This window comes from Cygnus atratus, chromosome 26 (genome assembly GCF_013377495.2).
Source record: "Cygnus atratus isolate AKBS03 ecotype Queensland, Australia chromosome 26, CAtr_DNAZoo_HiC_assembly, whole genome shotgun sequence".
Taxonomy (NCBI): Eukaryota; Metazoa; Chordata; class Aves; order Anseriformes; family Anatidae; genus Cygnus; species Cygnus atratus.
The window spans coordinates 2,801,153-2,825,944 of NC_066387.1; the positions used below are offsets into that span (position 1 = coordinate 2,801,153).

Sequence of the window (24,792 nt, forward strand, 5' to 3'; positions counted from 1 at the left end):
TGCTTGGAAGGCTCAAGAATTCTGCTGTCCCAGCTGTTTTGCCCTTTGTATAAGCAACTTCTTTTGAAGGTCCCCAGTTGCAGCTCAGCAGCAGTTTGCAAGTGTCCGGGCTCTGTGGTACGTACTGGGTACAAACAAGAATTCCCTGTGGGTTCAGGGTTCAGGTTGGCTGCTGGGTCTGAGACCCAGGAGAAGGAGCTGCACTCTGCCATGTGAAACCGATGCTGGGATAAAAGCAAAGATACAAGACTGTGGCCGTCCGGGTTAGCCTGGATGCTAAGAAGTAGCTGGGAGTGCTGTTGTGTGTGTTTCCCTGGGTGTTCCTCCCTGTCCTCGCAGGATTGCGGAGCCAGCTCAGGACGAGGCCCTCCCTGGCTTCAGTTAATGAGATCAGTAGATGACTGAGCCTGTCTCGTGTTGACCGTGCTGTTTTGGTCATGCTGTACCTCTGAATTCTTGACCTAAGAGGCTTGTAGAAGGTAGCTAAGACCTGCAAGCATGCCACTAAGACTCCGCCAGGCAAAGGTCTGCGGATCTCAAAAGACTGCCAGTTTTTGTCCCGTGTAGCTTTAAAAAGACGCTGCCAACTTTTCTTTGTAACGTTATCGAGCCAAAGCAAGCTGGCCGGTTTACCGTGCTACTGGGTTTGTAAAGCAGGATGAGGTTTTAAGGGATTTGGGAGAGCTGGTCGCCTGCCTCCCGCACAGCTTGGATAGGTGGCTGAAAATGGAAATGGATGGGAATGTAGAACTGGAAGTGTGTCGGTGATTACGGGGAGATGGTGGTGCAGTTTGCAGGTGGAAGACCTGCAGAATATTTGAATTGAGTCTGCAGTGCCTTCGAAGTGGCCTGTGGGCTCTTCTCCAGGCAGGTGTCCCGGGGGCAGCACGCAGAGGGTCTCTGTCCTGTCCCCAGGAGCAAAATAAAAGGCGGGGGGGACACGGGAACAGGAGAGTGCATGAGCATCTCTACAACTCGGAGGGAACAGCACATCTTAGTGATCCTGTCCTTGCCTAATCAGCACAAAAAATAACTCCTTTCCTCTTTAGATTTATGTTGGTTTTTTGTTTTTTGTTTTTTTTATTAGCATGAAATTTTTTAAAAAGTGTATATTTTATTTATTTATTTTTTTACTGTTTTCTGCAGATTCTGGTCTGAGCAGCCCTCTCAGTGACCCTGAGTTTGACTTTGAAAGTTAGTTCCTGTGTGTTTTTGTTCCTGTTGGTTTCATTTTTCCCCCATAATTATTTTTCCCTCTTCTGTCGCTTTCCTTTCCGATTCTGTTTTGTTCCTGTTTTGTTTTTTGCTTTTTTTTTTTTGCTGAACTCTCTGTATCCCCGCAGTGTTTGCCCTTCTCATCCCTTTTCTGTGCCATCTGTTTGTCTGACCTGTGCTTCCAGTTTTACAGTACCAAACAACAGGCCTCTTGCAAGACGAGGATAGGAGCAGGAGCACAAGAACAGAGCCCCCAGTAGCAGTGTGAGACACCGTCCCTCCTGTGTCTCTTTTGCTTTGTCAGGAGGAAAACGGGGGTTTCAAGGCTTCTTTTTCTCCCCATTGTTGACGATGTTTCATTTCGGAAGCTTGGCTAAATGTCCCTCGTCCTTATTCACGGACAAAAAGCAATCTTTTGTGCACCAGTGTGCGAGCGTTGTGTGCGTGCGTGCCCGTGGTTTTGTGTTCGTCGCTTTGTAACGTGGGGAAGGAGGAAACTGTGGATGCAGCTGACGACCTCCTCTCTCTTTGGAGAGAGCCACGCAGGCACCTTTTCATGTCTGACGAGGACAAGAGCCATTTCCCATCTGTGGCAGGTGTCTGTTCCTTGGCACCGACTTGTTCCAGGCGCACAAAGACCAGAGGCCTCTCCATGGTCCTCCGCACCCGTGGGTTTCACGCGGAGTGCCATCCAGCCGCAGTTATTTTGCAAGGATAAATGGGCTCCGGCCCATGGAACAGCTGTTAGGGTGACGTTTCTGGTGAGTTGGCTGGTGCACAGAGAATCAAGTCTTTTGTGAGAAGATTAGAGAGATTCAAGTGATTGAAATGGTAGATGAGACCGGCTCTAAAAGACTTCATCCCCATTAGAAGCCAAGATCCCAGCTTTGCTGGGCGGTGGTGTATTTTTTTGTTTTTTTATGCTGGGCAGGGAAGTAGATAGGAGATTTCAGCTGACAAATGTGAAGAACCACGGATGCTGCTTGTGTTCAGAGACGTGAGGGCTGGGGCAGTTTTCTGAATGCTTTAATCCCAATACTGGTCTCTTTGGTGCTGAATATTCCTGCCAATACTGTCCCAGTCCACCTGCCACCTCCGGCACCCCCCTTTCTTGTAACACAGAGGGGTTCGTGTGTTTTTTAAGCCACGCTGATCCTTCAGCCCATGGCAGCGCTCCCTCTGCCACCCTGGCTGCTGCGGGAGGTGGCAGGGTGGCAGCCCCGCAGGTAGTCGGGAGCTGAGCAGAGGGAACCTGTGAGCCATTTTCCTTCGTGGCTAAAAAGAGTTAGGGAATTAAAGCAGACAAAAGAGAAGCTGCTGCAGCTGGGACAGCAGAGCTGGACATAGCAGCCTCCTGGACCTAACAGGAACCCCGATACGCTTGGCATTTTGACCAGGAAAGTGTTTAGCACTGCGGAGGTTTCTGGTTTTTTTTATTATTATTATTATTACAAAGAATCCTAGAAATCAATCCGACAAGGAGATTTTTGCCTATAGCAGCAGCAAAACAAGGCAAGTTCCCACCGGCCAAGTTCTCAGCCTGCGTTTGCTCACAGCAGGTGGGAGGCGGGGGCAGGATGTTCCCCAGCAAAGAGGCAGAAATGGCTTTCAGAAGCTGGTCACACTGATGACTTTTCATCAAGTTTTTATGAAGGCAAGTTGTGAAATGCCGTCAAAGGGGACATGACTTCTCTTTCCAGACTGGCACAGTGGGCCTTGCCCGTGCAGCCCGCGTGCTTGGAGGGAAGGACACGTACTGCTCTGCGACTTCACAGCCAAAGAGCATCTCATCTGATGGTTTTTTTTCCTTGCTTGCTTGTTTTTATGGGGTTTCCTGGTTGTTGTTGGCTTTTTTTTTTTTCTTATAACATACATGTTCGTTGTTTGGGATTTTATCTAAACTATTGTGTTTCTAATCACACGTCAGCAAAATAATTGAGGTTTTTGCAGCAGAGTCGGGGTGGCAGCTGGGCTGGGAGCTGCCTGGCTGCCTGCCAGTCCAGGTGGGAAGGAGTCAGTGAGGGGGCGACCCGCAGAGAGCTGGAGACACTTCTTGAGGTGCCAGAAGTTGTTCTGAGTAGGGCTGGGCTCTGCTCTAATGGTACAGCTCAAGGTATGTTTGCTGCCCTCTTCAGCCCTTGCATTCAGAGGCAGAAGGATGGGAACTGGGCGAACTGTTTCTAATATCAACGTGCTTTGACCTCTGGTATCCCAGTGTGGTCCTCCCCTCCCAGCGAGGGCAGAGAGAGGACCAGTTCCTCCACAAGTCCCCAGCCTGCATCCAGTGCCGGGTGTGGGGTGGATGGCTGCCACCTTCCAGTGGGAACCCAAGGAGAAATCCTTCTCTAAGTGAAACAGGCTACAGGACAGCAAGAGTAGGACAGAAAGAGTAGAACCTTCCTGAGCTAGGAGAGTTTCTGCCCTGATCACCAACAGAACAGAGTGCAGCCTCCAGAACACCTTGGGGTTCTTTTTGTGGGCTTTTTTGGTCTATTTCCCTCCAGCCCTTCTATTTTCAGCCACGCTTCCTTGTGCTGAAAATAGACACCTAGTTAGCTTAGAACAAAACGTTGGAGTGGTGGCTCGGATCCCCGCTCCGTGGCAGACTCATCCTGTCCCCAGGCCTGGGGGAGGCAGCGTCTCTCTAGGACTCACTGTAAAACTGAGGACGTCATGCTTGCTTTGCCATCTCTGTGCTGATATTTCAGAGTATCTGACCATGCTGCTGCCACCGCCGCTGCTTTGTCACACACCAACACCCACGGGGCTCGAAATTCTCCCTGGCTTCCATCTCTTCTCCACCCCCGTCCTTCTCATTGGGGGCACTGCCCAGGGCTTTTCGGCATGCTGCTCTCCTTGCCTGTCCGCTGCCGTCCGTAGCGGCATCAGCTGGCAGACAGCATGGGAAGCCTTTGGAAAAACACGATCCAATGCAGATGAGCAAAGCATGGAGAGCTTTTCCACCTTGATTTGTAGCATAGCTATTCCAGAGGGTAGGACGGGAAGGATCCCTGCTCTTTCCAGAGCTCCGGCCGCTCTTCTTGGAGCGGGTTGTGCAAATCGCACTGTAGGCACCCAGACAGCTCTGCTCTGCCTTTAGGCACACAAACAGCTCTGCCGTTGGTGCTCAGTCCCGTTCGTGGCTGAGATGTGCCCTGAGTCTGGTGTAGCGTGGCCCTCGCTGCCAGGATCTTCTCAGAGAAGACCGAGTCTGTTCCTCGGCAGCTCTGCCTCAGTAAGAGCACAGCTAGCGTTGGTTAAAACTGCAGGGGAGCTGGGGTCAGGAGGCATCGGGCTCCCCAGCAAATTGTTTCCCGTTCTGCAGACTGAGAAAGGGGCAGGAGGATCTTTGCCCCCCCCCGTCACAAAGGTAACGAATCCCCAGCAGAGATGGCCGACCAGGTCGGTACAGCCTTACCTGCAGGTGGCAAAGGGAGGGCGAGGCCAGAGCAGCGCCGGCGGGCTGCGGGCTGTGCTGTACAGCATCCTCTGCAGCCCAGGAGCAGGAAGAGGAGCCAGAACCTTACCTTTCCCTACCTGGCTGCGCTCTTGCAGCTCTGAAGGTTAACCCCACCGTGCCCATGAGCTCACCGGGAAGCTTACAGAGCCAGCGTTGTGCAAAGGACAGTTCCTGAAAAGCCTCCCCTGCTTCCTCCCATCTGCATTCCCTCCCCCTGCCCCACATCGCCATGGGTGGCTGGATCCCTGCCCCTTCCCTTCTTTTGTGTTGGAGTTTGTTTATGATCATTGCGGGTGCTGTAACATTTGCTGCGTAGGTTCCTCTGGCAGCGTTTGCTCATTTTAAGTCCACTATTGGAATTGCTAACATGCATCTGCTCTTTGGATTTTCCTTTTTGTTTTGCTCTGATTTACACATTGAAAATGGGGCCATCACGGAAACACTCATTTTACTGTTTTTTATTTCCTTGATTTTTGTTTTTTACTTCCAAGGACACAATTTCGAGCCCTGAATTCTTCTCTTCTAACCTCCCTACTTTCATTGCAGATCTTACATTGTAATTTATTTTCTTTTCTTGTTTCTTCTTTCTTATAAAATGTGCAACAGTTGTGAATTTTAGTTATTATTAAATGAGATTCTTTTCCTGCTGTCTTGTCTTTTAGGTATGCTCAGCCACCCACCAATCCCTGTTTCCGAGCTGGCTGAACACACAGAGCATCTCAAAGCTAATGATAACCTGAAATTATCCCAAGAGTATGAGGTATGAGCAAGAGTGAGTGCTGTGCATGGGTTTGCAGAGCCAGGAAATTAGGAAATTCGGACAGGCCCTCATCCAGATAAACATAGTTTCATTTTAAGGGTATGGTCAGTTGAAATAGAAAAGCCATTTACATATTTAAAATTAAGTACTTGCTCAGTGTTTTCCTAGGTTCAGTTCCAGATAGCAAAAGAGGAAGACACTTGATCCGTGAGACTTTCCTGTCCATAGAGGGGGCATCTTGGACAGGGTTCTGAGCTCCCTTCGTGAAGGAGGGAATGTATTTCTGGAAGGTGACGTTTTAGACAGCTGGGATGGGGACTTCTTGAGAATGGCTGTGTCTTGCTGCTGAACGTGCAGAGGATCAAGCTAGGAAATGAGATACGTGGTTCTAGATAGCTTCAGTTAGGAGGGATGACTGGTAAGTCACATCTACAGCTGACATGATCAGCAGTCACTGAACCAAAACTGAGGAAACGGGGTGATTTGTGCCTTCCTTGTCTTGTCTGGGATTTCTGTGCTATCATTTCTCCTTCCTGCTAATGTTTGGGTGCTCCAATGAGCTCTTGCAGATGAGCAGCCAGGCAGAGCTGTGGCTGCTGGGCTTGCATTTCCAATGGTTCTCCAGTTTGTAAAACTGTCACCTTGCAGGTGCTCTGACAGGTGGGGCCAATCCCAAGGCAAACTGAGGGGGAAAATAAGAGAATTGAAGCCCCCACAGCTATTTTGTGTGGCTTCCTTGTCGCCAGAGTGGAAGGGCTGTGCTCACATGCAAACCTGCTCCTGGCCACAGCTGTATCAGCACTGCTTAAATCTTAAATCCCAGTGCAACTGCCCGGCGCTGCTGGGGCAGTCACTGTGTGAGCTGCTTTCACTGCAGACTGAACATACGACTGAATTTTTCGGTGGTGGTGTTCAAAGACAAAACGCCCTGATATTTTTAGACTAATAACTAGTCTAGACTGCCTAGTTCTGCGTACAGGCAGAGAGCGAGGGGCTATTTTCTGAACAAAAGGCTGGTTCTGGGATGCTTTCTCCCCGGTCTGGCTTGCAAACATCAACATGTGCGTGGCAGCTCTGCAGTCCCAGTTCCGTGCACACAAAGGGGGGCAGCGCGGTGCAGAAGGCATGTTTGCTCTGCTGGAGTCTTTCACCCCACATTGGGGGTGCAAGGGGAGCAGCAGCCTGGTAATATGCTCCATCCTGATTTCAAAGTTTGATTTGCATAATGCAATATCCCAAGTGCCCTGGCTTCGTTCCAGCACAACCTCCTCTAGTGGGAGAGCCAGAGCTAAACAAACATCGCTAATGAAATGAATGTGAGGCGAGATTAGAGGGATAGAGAGCAAACAGACACATTACAACAGTATAAATACCCATTAGTTAGAAATGCTCGGCAGCGGGAGTGCAAGAGAGGATGCTGGTGTCGGGTGCTTTTGTACCAGCGTTGCCCCCACCACCGGAGCTGAGCTCTGCTGGGGAGCTCTGGGGTCAGCACAGCAAGGGGAAGGCAGTGGCAGCAGGCACCCGGCGAGGGCCAAACTCTGCAGGCTCAAAGGGACGGGCCCAGGTGGGTGCGGGGCCCTGTCCCCACCAGGCAGGCAGGGAGAGGGAGAGCGAACAGCGGGAAGCAGAACTCAACACGCTCCTGCCAAGCCTCCAATTGAGGCAAATCCCTAGAGCTCTGCAAAATGATGAAGGAATTAAGCCCTTGTTTTATTTAATTCTCCGGCTGAGGATTTAGAGGTAAACGTAATTAACCTAATTTCCATATCTGGTACAGCTGGACCTTAAAAAAAAAAAAAAAGAAAAAGAAAAAAAATCACCAAACCTGGCATAAATCACCAGGACAGGCAAAGAAGATTTTTCTCTCCAGCACGTTTCATTGTTTACTCTTTTATCCCTTCTAGGAAATAGCCATGTTGATTCAGGTCCTCAGGGCCAGGTTCCTTACCCCTTGTCTGTCCGGGGAGATGCACATCTCCCTCCCTGCTGCCTGCAGGTGCCTGCCCCTGCCACACTCCTGTGGCGCTTTCAGCCCTTTGCACCTGGGAGACCCTGGGCACCGAGCCCCTGCGGTCCTGAGCCGCGCTGTCTCCGCTCTTCACGGAGCAGCCTGGTCCTCTCCTGCCGCCTTTTTCCCTGGCGGTTCGCATCCTGCTTGTGTCCGTGGTTATAAACCTCATCCTCGCTTAAATATCTCCCTTCCCAGGTACTCACTGAGACGCTGGTATATTTATGCCCTCTTAATTGTTGTTGAGTTTAACCATGCACAGATTTAGCCTCTTCATCATTTCATAAATACCTCCTGATGTGATTGTCCCCGTTGTTCTCTCCCAACTGCCTGCCGTTTATCAGCATCAGTAGCGCAGGGCTGTAACTACTCCGGTACAGCCACGGCACAAGTATGATTCAAGGCCTCTGTATTGCAGCCTGAAATTGCACTGATGCTTTTGCCACCACTGCATCATGCCAGAGAGGGAATTGCCTCAGGTACTGCTCTGGGTGCTTGGGGCCAAGGGACATGGGACCTGAGCACGCTATGCCACTGGGCTGAGGCTTTTCCACAGCAAAGATCTGCTCTTGAGGGAAGAAAACGGTGAATGCTGCATCCTCAGCTAGACCTTCAGAGCCGTGACCTGTCCCACGTGGAGCAAGGTACTCGGAGCTTCATTTGCTGCTTTTTTTCCCCCTCTGACTCTTCTGTTTTCTTTCCCGATTCCTCCAGTCCATTGACCCTGGTCAGCAGTTCACCTGGGAGCACTCCAACCTGGAAGTGAACAAGCCCAAAAACCGTTACGCAAACGTGATCGCCTACGACCACTCGCGCGTCATCCTGCTGCCCATCGAAGGTACCGTAGCAGCATCTGCTCCTCCGTGGTAGCTAGGCTGAAGTTCCTGCCTGGGAACATCTTACACATGCTCTCTTCCCTTCCCTGTTCCCCTCTATTTATATTCTTCTCTTAGCATCTCCCTGGGGGGTAGCAAGCAAGAGCTACCTGTGTAAACCACACATTTGTTAAATTCTGGTGACTGACATGTTCCCTGGAGCTGCAATCTCTCATTTCAAAGGCTGCTTTATCAAGAAGCTGTCTTTGCTTTACTTAGAGATCCCCGCGATACAATTCTGACGAACAGGAAGAATTCAGACCACATAGTGCTTCAGAGAGAGCGGAACAGGGCAGCGGGTGGCGGTGGATGTGGAATGTATCTGTACAGCAGATGAATAAGAAGTAGGCACAGGGCTAATTGTACAAATGTGAGCGTCAGCAGCACAGCAAAGATGCGGCTGCTGAGTCGTGCAGACGTGAAGCTTGCACGATGTGCAGCTCCCACTGCAGTGCTGGCCCCTAAAAGGCTAAGAATAAGCAAGGTTTAGTGTTAGTCTGAGAGGTCATAAATTGTTTCCTGAGCTTCTTACGTGAGTGATGGTGCAGTTAGAAAATTTACATTACATTTCACAACTTGTGGCTCTTGACAGTGTTGCTATGGTGCATGCTACGATAAGAGGGGCTTTTGGTGGAGAGGAGATGGAGTTTAACAGGGGATCTGCTTTGGTTGCTGCCTCTGAGATAACCTGAGGTGATGAGACTTGAATATTATGTGTGGCTGTGCTGTATGGATAAAGCATTTGTGGCCAGTCTTGCATTGCCAGAGCTGATCATCTGGGCAGAGAGGATATGGGACGTGCAAATAGCCCCCTGGTGATTTTAAAGGTTAATTCAGAAGCCTTCGTGACAAGGGAATTGCTAGAATAATCTCCCTCTGCCAAGGTAATTCTGAGGGATCGGGGGAAGTGGAAGAGCTGCTCCTGAGGTAACAAAAGATCGTGGTGATCTGCCAAAAAGCTGCACAAATCTGGATTGGTCTTGTCTGCCATTAGAGGATTTTAAGCATTCCTCCCTGTGAAGACGCCTGTGTTCTAGCTTGTTTTTCTTCTGACATTAATATTGCATGAGCCAAGGAAAGCCAAGTCTTTAAAAAGTTGCCTTGTCATTCAAGAGAAGAGCCCAAGTGTAGAAATGAAGGACACTGGGCTGGTCTCCGCTCTCAGGAAAGCAGGAGGCAGGGCTGGATGCAGGCGGCAGTACTCACTGCCCCGGTGGCATCGTGAGGTGCTGACGGCAGCATAAGTACAAGGGACCGAGGTTGAATTTCCAAGCCTCTGAGAGGTTCTGACTTGTCTTGGCTGCTCTGTTCCTTCCTACCAGGCTGTAGCTTATGCTGAGAGCTGGAAGATGAAAGGCGTTGGAGGAATTAGTTGTTGCTTTCTTTTTGTTTTAAATCTGGACTTGTCAAGGCTGCAGATTGTCACCGTCTGCTTGGTCAGGAAGAAGTAGTGGCTTTAATTCAGTGACTTCTCTGTAACTGGGCCTGTCACAGCACAAAACATTGCAGGAGCTCATGGCCACCATTTCAAATTACAGAGCGGACCCGAGGGGGCTGCAGAGGAGATTAATTCCGGAAGCTCAGCCTTGATCACGTTCCTGCAGCCGCTGCACAGCCACCTTCCCTTCTGAAATTTCAGCTTGGGAAGGGCTGGGGGAAGGGAACCCTCCAGAAATTTAATCAAAAGCTATTTCCACCAGCAGCTGAAATTACCGAGTACCCTTGAGGACTGGCAGGCAATTCAGCCTGGATCGTACCTAGCCAATAGAAGCAGCGATGTCTTTTGCTACAGCAGGACGAGGACTAGCAACCCAATTTCATACTGGTACAGCTCCCCACCCTTAGCTCCCCTTCGAGACACGAGTTAAGCATTCTGTACCGAGTTAATCTTAGGTTAGCAGAAACCTGCCAGCCCGGCCAACCACTCTGCTGTAATTAGGAATGGGCCGATTCTCCAAACAGTGCAAATTGTCTGTGCCAGTCCTGGAGGCTCTCTAAAGCTGAACCTGAACATCACTGCATGCCAGTGTCCATTTTAACTTCAGAGCAGCTTTCTCTTGCCATCTCCCAATCACCCTCTTCACTCTGCCAGTACCTTCTGCCACTCGTATCAAACCCATCAAACAAGGACACGAGCAGGCAGCTGTAACTGAATAGCCTGTAACTTATGCAAATAGAAAAAAATAAAAATAACAGCGGGCAATTTAAAGCAAGTCAAAGCCTGTAATTTCAAAGCCTTTGCTGGCTGAATCCAGCCTGGTTTTATTCTGTACTTTGTCCAGCTGTAGCTCGCTGCCTGGAATTAGGCAATGGACCACACTGTGCATCACCCAGATGCGTTTGCTACCCAGCTTCTGGGCATTCTGGGACAAGGACTTCTTTTGTTCTATTTGAGAGCAGTAAAGCAAGAGCCCTAAGCCAGCGCTTTCACTCCTATAAGTAACACCAATAAGAAGAGTATGGTTTCAAGGTTTGATAGTTGATCTCTTTAACATATCCTGCAGGAAGTTGTTTGTCTCCCTGTAGCTCAGACCTTCAAGACAGGAACTTCAGCTGGGAAGAATTTGCAAAGAGTCTTCCTGCAGAGACTCCAACCCAGCAAGCCATGAAAGCTCTCGTGTTTTTGCAGGGGAAATTCTCTCTAACGTTCTTGTGAAAATCTTACGCTTCCAGCTGCATAAAGTCCTGTCCTGCACAACCCACTGACTTGGTTTTGCTGATTTAATGCAGGAATTGTGGGCAGTGATTACATTAATGCCAACTACATTGATGGCTACCGGAAGCAGAATGCCTACATTGCCACGCAAGGACCTCTGCCAGAGACCTTTGGGGACTTTTGGAGGATGGTGTGGGAGCAGCGCTCAGCTACTATTGTTATGATGACTAAGCTGGAGGAGAAATCACGGGTAAGAAGCATGAGAGGGATGACAAGTTAGTCATAATCCTGGGGGACTGGAGGGTAGGGTTGGGGAACAGTGAATTCCTTTGATCTGCAGCCCACGTTCATGTCAGTGGGGGATTTCTACCTGCTTTGCCAGCACCCTGAAAGTTCAGTGATTCATTCCTTTAAAAAAATAAAAAATTCATCCCAGAAAGCTGCAGCCTCCATTGCAGCTCCAAGGGAAGAGGACACTCAATCCCACTACATGCTCTGTAGATCTGTCCTGGAGTTAATCATTCGGCAGACCTCAGATTTTATGTTCAATTCTCTTGTTTAACAAGCCCCAGTACTTTCACTCTCATCTTCAAGATGACTCCGGTCTGTTGTTGATGTGATTGATGTGGTGCACCAAAGCCTGTACTTAGTAGGAGCTTTTCATGCCAGGTGTCTCCCTGTTGTGGTGCTCCGGAAAGAGACATTTCTTGCACCTTCCCTCCCCTTTACAACCTTGTGAGCTTCACCTGTAACATCAGGACACTTCAGGGATGAGTTCCAGCAGTACAGGGTTTGTTCCAGCATTCAGTATTGCCTTCTGTCTTCCAGATAAAGTGTGACCAGTACTGGCCAGGCCGAGGTACGGACACCTATGGAATGATTCAAGTGACGTTACTCGATACCATCGAATTGGCCACATTCTGCGTTCGAACATTTTCCCTTCATAAGGTGAGCTTTCTCCTGCTTCCGTTTCCTTCCCAGAGATGGGCACACTCTCCTCCTTACCTGGCGTGGTCAGGGCATGGCTCTGTGCTGGTACTGCACACTACTCTTGGTGTGCTTCTCTCTTTGCAGAACGGCTCCAGTGAGAAGCGGGAGGTCCGCCAGTTCCAGTTCACAGCGTGGCCTGACCACGGTGTACCTGAGTACCCCACCCCATTCCTGGCTTTCCTGAGACGGGTGAAAACCTGCAACCCCCCTGATGCTGGTCCAATCGTGGTGCACTGCAGGTACTGATTTCCCACACCAAACTCTTACATGGGGCTCTCTGCAAGGGAGGCAACATGTCAGTAGGATGTTGATTTGCACTTCGGAGACATGTACAGTCTCCTAGCGAGTACCCAGCCAGTAAGAGCTGTCCTGTAAAGTGGATTCCCAGCCAGCGTCTGACAAGGATACTTGGGGTTTTCATTCAGTGCAGAATTTCCAGCAATGAGTGGTTTAGTTTGCTCCGAATTACTCAGACCTTATTAGCAACAGGAAGCGCCCTGTGCTGTACTGGCATCTGCTTCTCTGTGTAGGGTTTTTTACGTCACGGTGGGAAAGGAGGAAGCTCAAGTGTGACCTAAGAAGCTGCTTGGCATTGCTGCATTGGGTGTTTGGGAGGCAGAGATGCTTGAGCTGTCAAAGGGATAGCTGACAGTGATTGAAAGAGGGGTTTTTTTGAGTGCTGCAGCCATTCTGATATGACAAACTGAAGGCCCCCACAGGCAGGTAGCATTCCCTAATTCAATTTCCGACCCAAAGAGGAACACCTGCAGCCTCAACTTAGATAAATCCCTGTGTTCCTCAGGAGGTTGTGGAGAAGCCTGCAGGTTACTCAGCACCAAGGAAAGACATCTGAATTTTACAGGCTGCTGGGGGAAGTTAATCCTGCCTCTCCTAGAGGATGCCATTTAAACAGTCTTTGTAAGTGGGCAACTTATCACTAACCTTGCAGATGGCAATTATTACGCACCTCTCAGAAAATGAATAAAGAGAGCTGTCAGCTCACAATGTGCAGAAACCAGCTCCCAGATCAGCTGCTAAATTCTTGCCAAAGCTCCAGTCACCTGCTTGGTTCAGGTGTTAGGCAATCTAATTAACAGAGATCAAGGGGGCTTTATGAAAAAAGGCACTGCACCAGAATAGTAAAAGGAAACCCTTTATTAGCAGTGGCAAATGCACAGACTCAGAGCCCTGCTGATTCACAAATGCCATTACATGCAAGTCTGATGTTACCTCAATGCACAAAAACGCTTAGGAAAAGGGGTGACGCATGTAACTCATTACAACATCAGTAGTTTCTCAGATGCTGAAAGATCTGAGTGTTAGACATGCTTTTTAAGCCCTTAGGGCATGCTAACCTTTTGCTCGAGCCCCCTGCCTAGAATTGTCGTAATTGTGTGTCTGCCGGGAGAGCTCCCCTCATGGGGATGTCACATGAAGAGGCATGAGAAGCGGGGCAGATTGGTGTGGAGGGGCAACAGTCACGCTACCAGAGGCAACTTTTCATCTTAGGTCCTCAGGTGACAGAAGCCCAAACTCTGTTTTGGAAGTTTTTGCTAAACTGAGCTGAGACTCAAAGCGAATCTCTGCACGTTGCAAATTTTCTTTGGTATTAGGCCTGAGCACACCTGCACACAGAGTAGCACAGAAGATGAGGAAGCTTTTCCATCCACTGGCTCTGAACTCCAGGAGCCTCTCCGTGCCATTGTGGCAGCACTGGCCCTGCTGGGCTCAGATAAACAGCCCTGTAGGTGCTAGCGCAGGCTTTACAGGTGCCGCTGCAGCACCAGGGACTTCAGAGCAGCAGTAACTTTGGTGTCATCGCTGTCCTCCACTGTCCAAAATCTTCCAACAGTTTGCTTTTGTTTTTGTTTTTTTTTTTAACTTTGCTAAGAGCAACACGTTGAGGTGAGTGGGAATTAACACAGCCAGTTTGATTAAGCAAGTTCCTTTAATACAACAAAAATCATAAAACAGATGAACCAAAACCATGTTCTGGGCATGTTCTGGTTTGCTAAGAACTCCTTGGTCTCAGTCCTTCAATAGCTGTGTTCACAAGGCTTCAGTTCCTTCCCATCCAGTGAGTGTAGGTCGTTCACTGTCTGCCTCATGTCAGTTCTTACCCCACGATTACTGCTGTTTGCATCAGTGGAAAGCTCCTCACTCAGGGGTGGCTTTTTGGAATATCTTTCTTTGGTGGGTGAGTTGTCCATTGCTTAGTTTTCTCCCTCTACCTTTCAGCGCTGGAGTTGGAAGGACTGGCTGCTTCATTGTGATCGACGCCATGCTAGAGAGGATAAAACATGAGAAGACAGTGGACATTTACGGGCATGTTACCCTCATGCGGTCACAGCGCAACTACATGGTGCAGACAGAAGACCAGTACAGCTTTATACATGATGCCTTGCTTGAGGCTGTTGCTTGCGGCAACACAGAAGTCCCAGCTAGGAATCTCTACACATACATCCAGAAACTGGCACAGATCGAAGTCGGAGAGCACGTGACAGGCATGGAACTGGAGTTCAAGGTAAAGGCAGGCGCTTGAATTGGGCTAGTAGTGACTGGGGAAGGCTCTGTGTGCCTCGTGGGAGCTGTCTTCTGCTGGCACTCATAGCAGACAGGGAGCCTTTACAAGGCTGATGGAACTTCTTGGTGCCATGTGAGAGAAGTAATTACTCTTCTGGCTTCTGCTACTGCAGTTCCCAGGGGGAACTGTGCTGTTGCTGCAGGAGGCTTGTCTGGTCGTTTCAAAATCCACACTGAATTTGCTCCTTCCTTAGATTGGGTTTTTAAATGTTTGCTGTGAAAGTTTTGCTGGAGGGAAGGTGTCACACTCTCTGTCCTCCAGAAATGGAGAGCACGCAAGGTGGAACAAAATAGTGGAGCATAAAGGGCAAGTTAACTAGGCGGCCGTGGGGCCTGGGCAGATGAGGGGCAGCCAGGAGCTGAGCAAGTGGTTGTGACTCTGCTTTTGTCTTCAGCGACTCGCCAACTCCAAAGCCCACACCTCCAGGTTCATCAGTGCCAATCTCCCATGCAACAAATTCAAGAATCGCCTTGTCAACATCATGCCGTATGAGACGACGCGGGTCTGCCTTCAGCCCATCAGAGGAGTGGAAGGGTCAGACTACATCAACGCCAGCTTTATTGATGGCTACAGGTAACCAGCACCTGGCTGCCCCCACCACTGTCAGAGGGTTAACTTAACTTAGCAGGCTGCTTTCTGAGGCTGCAGCACTAAGGGATGGACTAGGTGATAACACCCGTGGTCTGTTCTGTCCCATCACTACCTGTACTGCACACAGTACAATTCTAGAGGGAAATTCCTTCTTGCTTATGGCTCGTGACAGCGTGATCTGGATTCACCTTGTGGAAACAATGATTAGAAAGAGCTTCACCACTCGAGCTTTTATTGTTTTGGGTTGGTTTTGGTTTTTGGTGTGTGGTTTTTTTGGTTTTTTTTGGCCACTAGCACCAAAGACACCGCCTCAGGCCCCCTTTACACACTGCACCCTTCTAGCTCTGTCCCAGCACTCCTATTTGTTTTCCTGTCTTTGTATGTGCTTCCCAAAGGCATGTGCACAAGCCCTGATGTAGTCTCATGGTACAAGCCGTGATGTAGCCTCCTCTTGACCCGTGCCTCTGGTTTGTGTTCTGTTTCAGACAACAGAAGGCATACATTGCTACTCAAGGGCCCCTGGCAGAGACCACAGAAGACTTCTGGCGGATGCTATGGGAGAACAACTCCACCATTGTCGTGATGTTGACTAAGCTTCGCGAGATGGGTCGGGTAAGTGTGCACTAAGAAGCCAGGGGAGAAGCCTGCCACCGAAGGGCCTAACAGAGACATTTCTTTCCCCTTGGCAGGAAAAGTGCCATCAGTACTGGCCTGCAGAGCGTTCTGCCCGGTACCAGTACTTTGTAGTAGATCCCATGGCTGAATACAACATGCCTCAGTACATCCTGCGAGAATTCAAGGTCACCGATGCCAGGGTAAGCAATGTACAAGGTGCAGTCTGTGTTTGCAAAGGTAATAGTTTGAGGGAGGGTGGGAGGACTGGCGTGGTTAAAACACATGCAGTAGAGAACGTTGCTTACAGAAAGCACGGGAGTTTGGCTCCTATATAAAAACTGAAGTGTAAACTCTTCCTATGAGAAAATCTGGGATTATCCTCAGAGAGGAGAGATTAGTTATGATGAGGAATGGAACACATAGCCACAGATAAATTGTACTTAAATATGTTTTCTTATAAACTTTAAGTAGTTTTCTAACTTCTGTTCACTAATCACAGTAGTGAGTCACTGTTAGAAGTTCACCAAGCTTTTGGTTTTACTTGCAGCTTATTTGAAAGGAAAGTGGAAAATAGTATGTCCCCAAACACCTAATAAAAACAAAGACTTGGCAAAGAGTATCCTTGGCTACAGGAAACGTACGCTTCTCTTCTGGTTTTAAGAGGAGACACTATCACTAAGATTCAAAGGGACACTGACTCAATCTTAGATTCAATGTCAGAGTTCTCCTCCGAGGGAACATTTCAGTTCCTTCTGAGATTTGGTTAGCAAATCTAACTCTCACTCTCAAAGCAGCTTTCCCTGCTTTTGAGGTTGTCAGTATTGTAGAACCTGATAATCCTATTTGCAAGGTTGAGGAGGAGGATGCTTCGTCAGTCCTGGTAGAACAAGATTTATCTTCCTGTCAGCTGTAATTCTGACACTATGGCAACTTTTTCTCAAGATTGATAGAGAGGCCATAACCTCACCTTGGATGTTCCTTTGCTGAAGACTCCATCTGTGCAGTCTTTGCAGTGGTTGGACCTTTCAGGACACCTGCCAGGAGCATAGATCTGCACTGACAAACCAACTCCAGAAATGTCAAGTGCAAGATGAGCAGCTTCATCATGATATATTAAATCCAACACAAAGTTGGTTTGACTTTTTGTGCCCCTTAATGAACTAGCAGTAAAATGTGGTGTTTTGTTTTTTTTTTTGCCATTTGTATTTAGTAACACAAATACAGGATGTTTTAGCTATTAATATTTTCTTCCCCAGGACGGTCAGTCACGAACTGTTCGTCAGTTCCAGTTCACTGACTGGCCAGAACAAGGCGTGCCAAAATCAGGAGAAGGTTTTATCGATTTCATTGGACAGGTACATAAGACCAAGGAACAGTTTGGCCAGGATGGCCCCATCTCTGTCCACTGCAGGTAAGCACATATAAACGGAAACACTGAATTAATTTATCTGAGGATGCAAAAGAGCAGAAGGAATTAAAATCCTGCAGGTATCGTCCTCCTTTCCCACCCCATCATTGCGGGTAGATTTCATGGATGTTGACTGTTGCTTTTGCCAGCCAAACTTGTCTCCCTTCAGACCTGGGCAGTGCCCCCAAGGCTTTTGCCCCCTTCTGTCCCGATGACAGGTATGAAATGCTGATGCTCTGCAGGACACGGGAATCGCACTGTTAATCAATATTTGACCTGCAGCATTTTACCTGTTCTATTACCAGTCTCAGCCCAGTTCTGCAGCCCTAACCCTGCTAGCCTGTACATGCTGATAGCCAGGTACCTTCCTCCCCATGGGCAGAAGAAAATGCATTCTTTACCTATTTACTTCAAAAAAAAAAAAAAAAAAACTAGTGTTACATATTAGTAATAATTTTCACACTGAACGCTGTTCACTGCTACCCAGAACTTTTTTTAAATGTCAGTCCCTCAAATGTTTGCTTGGGTCACACACTTTGGCAGTGTCCTCCTAGAGACTTTCCAGCTCTAACATGTTTTTGTTCATAAGACAGGGCTGTTAGTTCAACCATACCGTAACCTCGGTGTTTAAGAAAGCATTTGACCATTGTAACATACCATTTTTTGGTGTTTTCATCTCCCATTCTTGTAGTGCTGGTGTGGGCAGGACTGGAGTGTTTATCACACTGAGTATCGTCCTGGAAAGAATGCGCTATGAGGGTGTTGTAGATATTTTCCAGACAGTAAAGATGCTGCGAACGCAACGACCTGCTATGGTGCAAACAGAGGTAAGGTGGAGCAGAAAACCCTTTCTCTGTCACGGTTTAGAGGACTTGAGCAGCAAGTCCCGAACCTTTGCAGACCAATTCCCCACATGCCCTGGCTGAGTGGAGCAGACTTTTTGCCCTTCTAGCCACTAGCAAAACCTTACTTGAAGGGTAAGCAAGCCCAGGCTGCACTATTGGTTTACTTTACTAAGTAATAATAATAACAACCATGGGCCTTTAAATTTCTTAAAGATTTCATCCCAGTCTGCCAGCCTTGATTCTTATCGCATCCTGCCTCTGAGATAAGGGGAACTCACCTGCTTCTGAACAGAGCCCACTTTTTTTTTGGCTGCAGAGAGGGGAAAGTTATTGGCAGGATGACTGCTATCTATGAGATGACAACAATAAAGAGAAGGGATTTCCTTTCCCAGTAGCTCACAGCTCTTTGAGAATAAAAGGGTCTGTGCATGGTTCCTGCCCAGGTGTACACTAGCTGGAAGCAGGGCAGGGAACTGTAAAGCAGCTGTTTCAACCTCTGAGTTTCAACCTCTGAAGCTGAAGCACTGGTTTTCTTTACTGTTTGCAGGATGAATACCAGTTCTGTTACCAGGCAGCTTTGGAATATCTGGGAAGTTTTGATCACTATGCAACATAAAAAGCCATCCGTTGTGCAGACTCTACCAACCACTTAAGTCCTGGAAGGCCTCTTTTGACCCAGGAGGAGCGCTTGAACTTACAAAACTGAATCAGAAGAAGTACCTTTTCATCTGGACAATGCATTGGGGAGTAGGGGGAAGGATTGAAAGGAACACCCCTTCAGGAACTCCATGTTGTAACCTGGACAGTGAAGAGGCAGCTCAGGAGATTGCTGAAGGACTGCTTTAAGTGGTGAACTGCTCTTGTTACCTCAAGTGGTGTTCGCTGTGGAAGATGTATGGACATCATGAAACAGATCCAAAAGCTAAAACACACCTTGCGAAACGTTACCGCTGGAGAAGGGAAGGAAACCGACTTTGGTTACATCATTAGAGTTCAGTTTATTTACTAATATAGTTGGCAGTCTTTAAAGGAAGTCACTTGCAGAATTGAAGGTGTTCTGTAAAAGATAAGAAAAGGAACTAAATCTCAACACTTAGACAAACTTAGGGTCAGGAGTTCTTCTAGCTGGAGTCTTAATAACCTCAGTATCAACACTGGGATGATTCTGGGCTTACAGGCACCTTGCAAACAGCATTCACTGAATGCCCCTGCCACGCGAGAGGTTTTATAGCTCACACTTTGAATACTTGGAACATTCCTCATTTCTTCTAATTCCAAAATTTATTTTTTAGGATACTTAAAATTAGAGAGAGAGAGAGAACCCAGACCTGGCTGTGTGGTGTGGCCCCCCCCTCCCCTTGCACACAGGTGGGACAGGTAGAGGTGGCAGCTCCCCTGGGCTGGCTTTCCGCCTTTTCAGCACATCCAGCTACACAGAGGCATTAATTGGGCAGCAGTGGGACACCCCAGTACAGAAAGGCAGCCCCTTTCCCATTCTCTTTGCACATTCACACAACCCCACTTCTGCTGCAAGGAGCTGTGCCGCCCCACCGGTTCCTGCCACAGAAGGCCAGGAGCATCTCTCTGGAAGGAGCCTGAGAAGCATCCTTAAGAAATTTATTTCCACTAGCCAACTGCTTCTTGCTGCCAACCCCTCACCTCCGGACACAGCGGCTCTCCGGGCGCGATGCAGCGATACTCCTCAGGACTGTCCCGCTACCACATCAGACCAAGCTCATTGGCACAGCTACGAACATGCCCTAGCTGTATAAATAACTGGGAAAGATCACGTGAGATCAATGGCATATACTGTGAGTGGCTTTCTTTAAAGTATCGATGTAACTGTAACAAGTGACATTACCTTTTTTTTAAATAGTGTATTTTTTCCTTTTTTTTTTTTTAAAAAAAGAAGACAAAGAATATCAGTCAATGAATTTAAAAGAAAAATTTGCTTATTTGTTCATATTATGTTCAAAGACAGTCTATTTTTTCACTGTAGAAATGTTACGTGTAATGGCTGTGATATATAAAAATGCAGTGCAAATTGCTACTTCTACATATTGCTTTTCTACCATTTAAAAGGATTAACTTGCTCATGTAAGAACAAAACGTCCTTTCTGGATTCTTTTGGGGTTCTTTTGTTTAAAATCACAGGCATATCACGTGTCCTTGGAAGGGTGGGAGATCAGCAGGCAGGCCTAGATGTGGCGGCAGTGCCAACCTCTCCCCTTCAGCTGTGGCCATGCTGCTCAGTCTTAACAGGGCCAGGGGTGAACGGGGAGAATAAAAAACACCAGTGTCTTATGACTGAAGACAAAAAGACAGCAGTTTCAGAGCCATGGCACGTACAGTTTTTAAACATCAATGGTGTAATGCAGGTAACAGCCCACCTCTGGCTGTGCCCTGGGTTGTAGATATAATGTGCTTGCAGGTGTACATGACAAGGAGTTTTCTTGCAGAAGTGGCAGAGGAGAGAGCGTGTCTCGGAAAAGATGCACTGCCCTGAACACTGCTTGCCTGGGACTTTTTTTATTTTTCTAGAAGGGTTTATCATTGCCATCAAGTGCTACCCCGAAAACCCCACAACAATCCATTTCCTGTCTTTAACAGAAAAAGAAAAAAAAAAAAGAACGAAAGGCTTCTTCGAGATTTAACTTCTTATCTGTGTGAAAGTTGCCCAAATTTCTAAGTATGTTGCAGCAAAATCTTACTGGAAGAGTTGGGGGGAGGGAGGGAGGTTTTTTTCCTTTGTATGAGAGCAAAGTGCTGTTGCTTTCACACTGTTATTTCAAACTGAAACAGTAAGTGGTTTTCATACCACTGTGTATGTAGATATATTGACTTTGTATTAAAGGAAGATTGTCTGAAAGGCCTGACTGCAAACCTGTTTGTTGTTGGGAGCGGGCAATGAACGAAGCAGTTGCTCCATGTAATGCAGCAACTGCAAAACCCTTTTCCCTAGCACACGCAGCCAGGTGGCAGGTTGCTCTCCCTCTGCTCTGCTTATGCTCTTTCTAAAAATAGGCCACCTGTACAAGCCAAACACGCAGTCGCAAAGAAACAACCTCAGGTGGAGAGCTTTTAGCCAAGTATCTGCGGTGACAGCGGTATACGCATACCCCTGGCTTAGGTCTAGCAGTGTGGCCATTGGCACGAGTGTACCAGGACCATGGCTCACCCGAGAAGCCACAGCTGCACGGGCTATGCCTGCCTTCAGGGTTAAACCCTTTGGTGGCCTCTGTTGCTGCTGCCTTGTGTAGCTCTCATGTGGGGCAGTGGCATCAAGAGGAGCAGCTCCTGTCCCCTCAACTGCTCAATCTGGAGTCTGTGGGCCCATGGCACCAAGCCTGCAGGCAAGTGTTTTTTCAGAGAAGAAACACACTTACTTAGAGCAGGAGGAGGTTAAAGCCGACGGTCACATTTGAAGCACAAGGCCAGTGCAGATGGAGGTCTCCCTTGTGATGCTGCCGCCGTTCCCAAGTCTACGTTGAAGGGAAGAGCTCAGGAGGAGCGGACAGGTCACAGCTCCACCCGCCGGAAAAGGCAGTGCCTCGTGCTTCCATTGCCTGCAACACAATGGGGTGGCAACATTAGATCCCGTCTCAATTTCAGCATGAGGTGCTCACAAACTGTCCAGCCAAGACAGATTTATGGCAAATAAGCTAAACCATAGTCTTGTACTAGGACTGCAGGTGCCATGCCCAGGTAGGCTCAGCCTAGCCTGAACTTCACCTTTTGTTCTTCCACGTGAAATCAGAAAGACATTAAGCAGGGAAACACGGGAGATGCAGGTTTTTGGAAGCAGCAGGATGATGAGAGTATTCCCATATCAGTCCCCCCCCACACACACACCCCTTTACAGCTGTGTTGTGCCAGCACAAACCCTCCCGCCTCCTAGAACACCACCAGCAGCATTTTGGCTCCCACTTAAAGGAAAAAAAAAGGCTTAGCAAGTTAACACAGAACTGCGATCAAACATCGAGCTGTGAACTCAGGGAATTACATCACCTCCAACATTCTGTTACTCCACGTGACAGATAGAGCAAGCGGGGAGTCAACATCAAACCCTCATGGCACAGGAAAAAAGGGGGAGGAAACCAGTAGCCTTGTTTATAAACATCTTGTGCAGGCAGTTATATGAATGGTAAAGTTTTGGTTTGTTTTTTTTTTTTTAACTCCTAATAATCTCTTGGACTTGGAAGATAATTCGTGGCACCAAACCCTACAAGGTAGCAGTACAACACAGCAAAGCTACCTTTCATCAACCTTGCCTCAGTCAACGCGTTGATTTTTAATATCCCCTCATTCCACCACTGAAGAATAGAAAGGAAAAAAACGATTTTCTTTCTAAGCGCTGTTCATCAGCCTCTGTAGTTCTGGCACGTGCCTACCTGGTCTCCTGCGATCTCAGCAATACTATTCTTGTCTCTCTGTGCTGCTAATCATTTCCATCGCCGCTCCCCCGTCTCTTTGTTTAGTTCCATCCTTTTTTTGAGCTGGTGTGACCACACCCCATGCGGAGATGCAAAACTCTCACTGAACAGAAATAAATACCACGTGGAGCACAGGGACGTGCGTGACAAAGAACTGGAACAGCAGCTAGGGACAAGGTAAATCTTTCAAAAAAAAAAAAACACAATACAGTAGGGAGCTAGTTACAGGAGCAAATACAAAATAAAATCTCAGAGCAAGAGTAAGGCTTACAAGAACTGCAAAGATGCTAAATGACACTGATTCCACCTTGATGCAGCAGCAGCGACAGGCCTACAGCAGGCAGCAATCGGACAATAGCTCCTTTTCCTCCTTTTCTGGAATATCAAGAAAGACAAGCATTGTAACCACAAAAAATTGACACCTCTGCCTTCTGATTTTCATTGCATCGGACACCCAGAGGAACTGCCACCGCCAAGGCCAGGAGCTGCAGTATGGCCAGGCACCCCCTCCGGGATCCCCTGCCACCCTGGCGGGCAGCGGCACGGCTTCGGATGTCCTGCAGGAAAACAAAACAGGACCCGGGGTGAGCTGCTTGAAAACACTGCTCGGAAAACACCGTCAGAGCCAAGCAACCCCGGCCCTGGTGCATTTAGGTTCCTACAGCTCCCAGCATAAAAGCCAAACCCCCCTGTGAGCACAGAGCAGACAGCACCGCGTACACACGCCTAAGGGCTAGGAGGGAAAAGAGGGGCCCTGCAGAGCCCGGGCTCCATGAAAAACCTCCGGGCTGGAACTCTTGCTGCTCTGACTCAGCTCAGTATGATTGGTACTGATGCACATCGCCAAGCTTTGCACAGATTCCTCTCTCACAGATACCCAGCAGGTTTTCTTGCCAGGATGCTCTGAGCCTCAGGGACGCCGAGGCCCCACGAACACGATCACAAACCTGCACGCACTAAGTAGTCCCACTGATGCAGCGTTTTACTGGTGCTCATAAGCTGCCGAAATTACATCCTAATTTGTGGCTTCTGAATGCGACAGACCGACGTGCTGGTGGTGTGATTAAGCACAAATTATTCCGGGCTGCAGGATGCGCGCAGGACACGGGCTGCGCCGCGGCGCCCGGCCTCGCTGCGCCGAGCAGATGAAATCACATTTCTGGTCCAGGCTTCGTCTTCCAGGGCTCGGTTTGCCAGGCAGCAGCAGCCTGAAACCCAGCCCACGGTTAGCTGGCGTTTTTTAATTAAACCCTGAGCACTGCTCCATTAATGCCCCTTTTCAGCAGGGCAGCAGGGAAGGTTCTTGTTTCTTATTGATTCAAAGGTCCCTTTTTAATCTGTCTCCCTCTTTTTTTCTTTAACGTGAGCTCTGACAGATTGCTTTGACAGCAATTTATTAGCTATGCCCATGCATGGTGGAAGGAGTAAAGCATTGCAGGCAGGATTTTTCCAGAACAGGCCCGGCAGCAAGGCTCCACATCTCCACGGACACAATCCCTCACAGAGGATCAGGGCTAGAGATCGTGGTTTTACAAGGGAATCTCCATTGCAGAGCCCTTTTACTGAGGCCAAGAGGGACAGCAGAGCCTAACCCAGCCCTGCGGAGGTGGCTGCACCGCACGCTGTCCTCATGGGGAGGGCGTCCAGGGCATTTTGGGGTTTTAGCTCTGCAGGGCGATTCCACAGCACAGCCACTTCAGCCAGCAGCAGCCCTGCTCCCTGCTGCCCTGCAGGACTCGGAGCTGACCCCGAGCCCAGCCAGGGGCGCAGCCTCTGACCCCAAGCCCTGTGCAGCCCTCTTCAGAAGCAAGTGGGTCTCAAGGCATCTTCTGACATCATTTACATGTAAATCCCGATCAGATTCTTTTCACGGGTTAATAAACATCTCTTTGAGCCCTCCCTCTTCCCCGAATTACTCTTCCCCTGCTCGAGTGCGGCTGCTGGAAGGCTGCCGGGCCCCAAACCCCCTCACCAGGGCTGGGGCTCAGCTCAGGGCAGCACGGCCGGAGCTCGGCAGAAGGGGTTTGCAGGGAGCAGGCTCGTCCTGGTGAGCATTTGCCCCACACCATGCAAAACCGTCGCATGCATCCATCTTAATTTGCATCGGCCTGGATGCCAAATCACCACGGGACTGATTTGCAAAAGCCCCCACGTCTCTGCACGAGCCTAAACCAAGAGCCCCTTTAGTCCCCTGCAGCAGAACAAAGACTTGAAAGTAGATGTAACCGTAATTTACATTCCAGAGGAAAAGGAAAAGCCTTTCTTGGTTTACAGAATTACCCAAGTGGCAAACCAGTTCCCAGGCCAGGAGAAATTCTTCATGTTGCACTACGCTTTAATTATAGCGAG

At 48.7% G+C, this 24,792-nt stretch overlaps 1 protein-coding gene across 4 annotated transcripts in view; it reads left to right on the forward strand.

Annotated features, from left to right (window-relative positions):
* Positions 1–21,000, forward strand: part of PTPRS (protein tyrosine phosphatase receptor type S) — a 156,682-nt gene extending 135,682 nt beyond the window's left edge. For 2 of the 4 annotated variants that reach the window (XM_050715649.1, XM_050715650.1), the window contains exons 21-33: positions 1,147–1,194; positions 5,338–5,435; positions 8,161–8,284; positions 11,052–11,227; positions 11,806–11,925; positions 12,052–12,206; positions 14,206–14,491; positions 14,946–15,124; positions 15,628–15,754; positions 15,832–15,957; positions 17,014–17,168; positions 17,857–17,992; positions 18,558–21,000. In XM_050715649.1, the coding sequence (XP_050571606.1) occupies positions 1,147–1,194; positions 5,338–5,435; positions 8,161–8,284; positions 11,052–11,227; positions 11,806–11,925; positions 12,052–12,206; positions 14,206–14,491; positions 14,946–15,124; positions 15,628–15,754; positions 15,832–15,957; positions 17,014–17,168; positions 17,857–17,992; positions 18,558–18,626 (1,799 nt within the window). In that variant the 3' untranslated portion in view covers positions 18,627–21,000. The remainder of the gene's footprint in view (positions 1–1,146; positions 1,195–5,337; positions 5,436–8,160; positions 8,285–11,051; positions 11,228–11,805; positions 11,926–12,051; positions 12,207–14,205; positions 14,492–14,945; positions 15,125–15,627; positions 15,755–15,831; positions 15,958–17,013; positions 17,169–17,856; positions 17,993–18,557) is intronic. The other 2 variants (XM_035567748.2, XM_050715652.1) reach the window with 1 other exon arrangement.
* Positions 21,001–24,792: the final 3,792 nt, after the last annotated feature.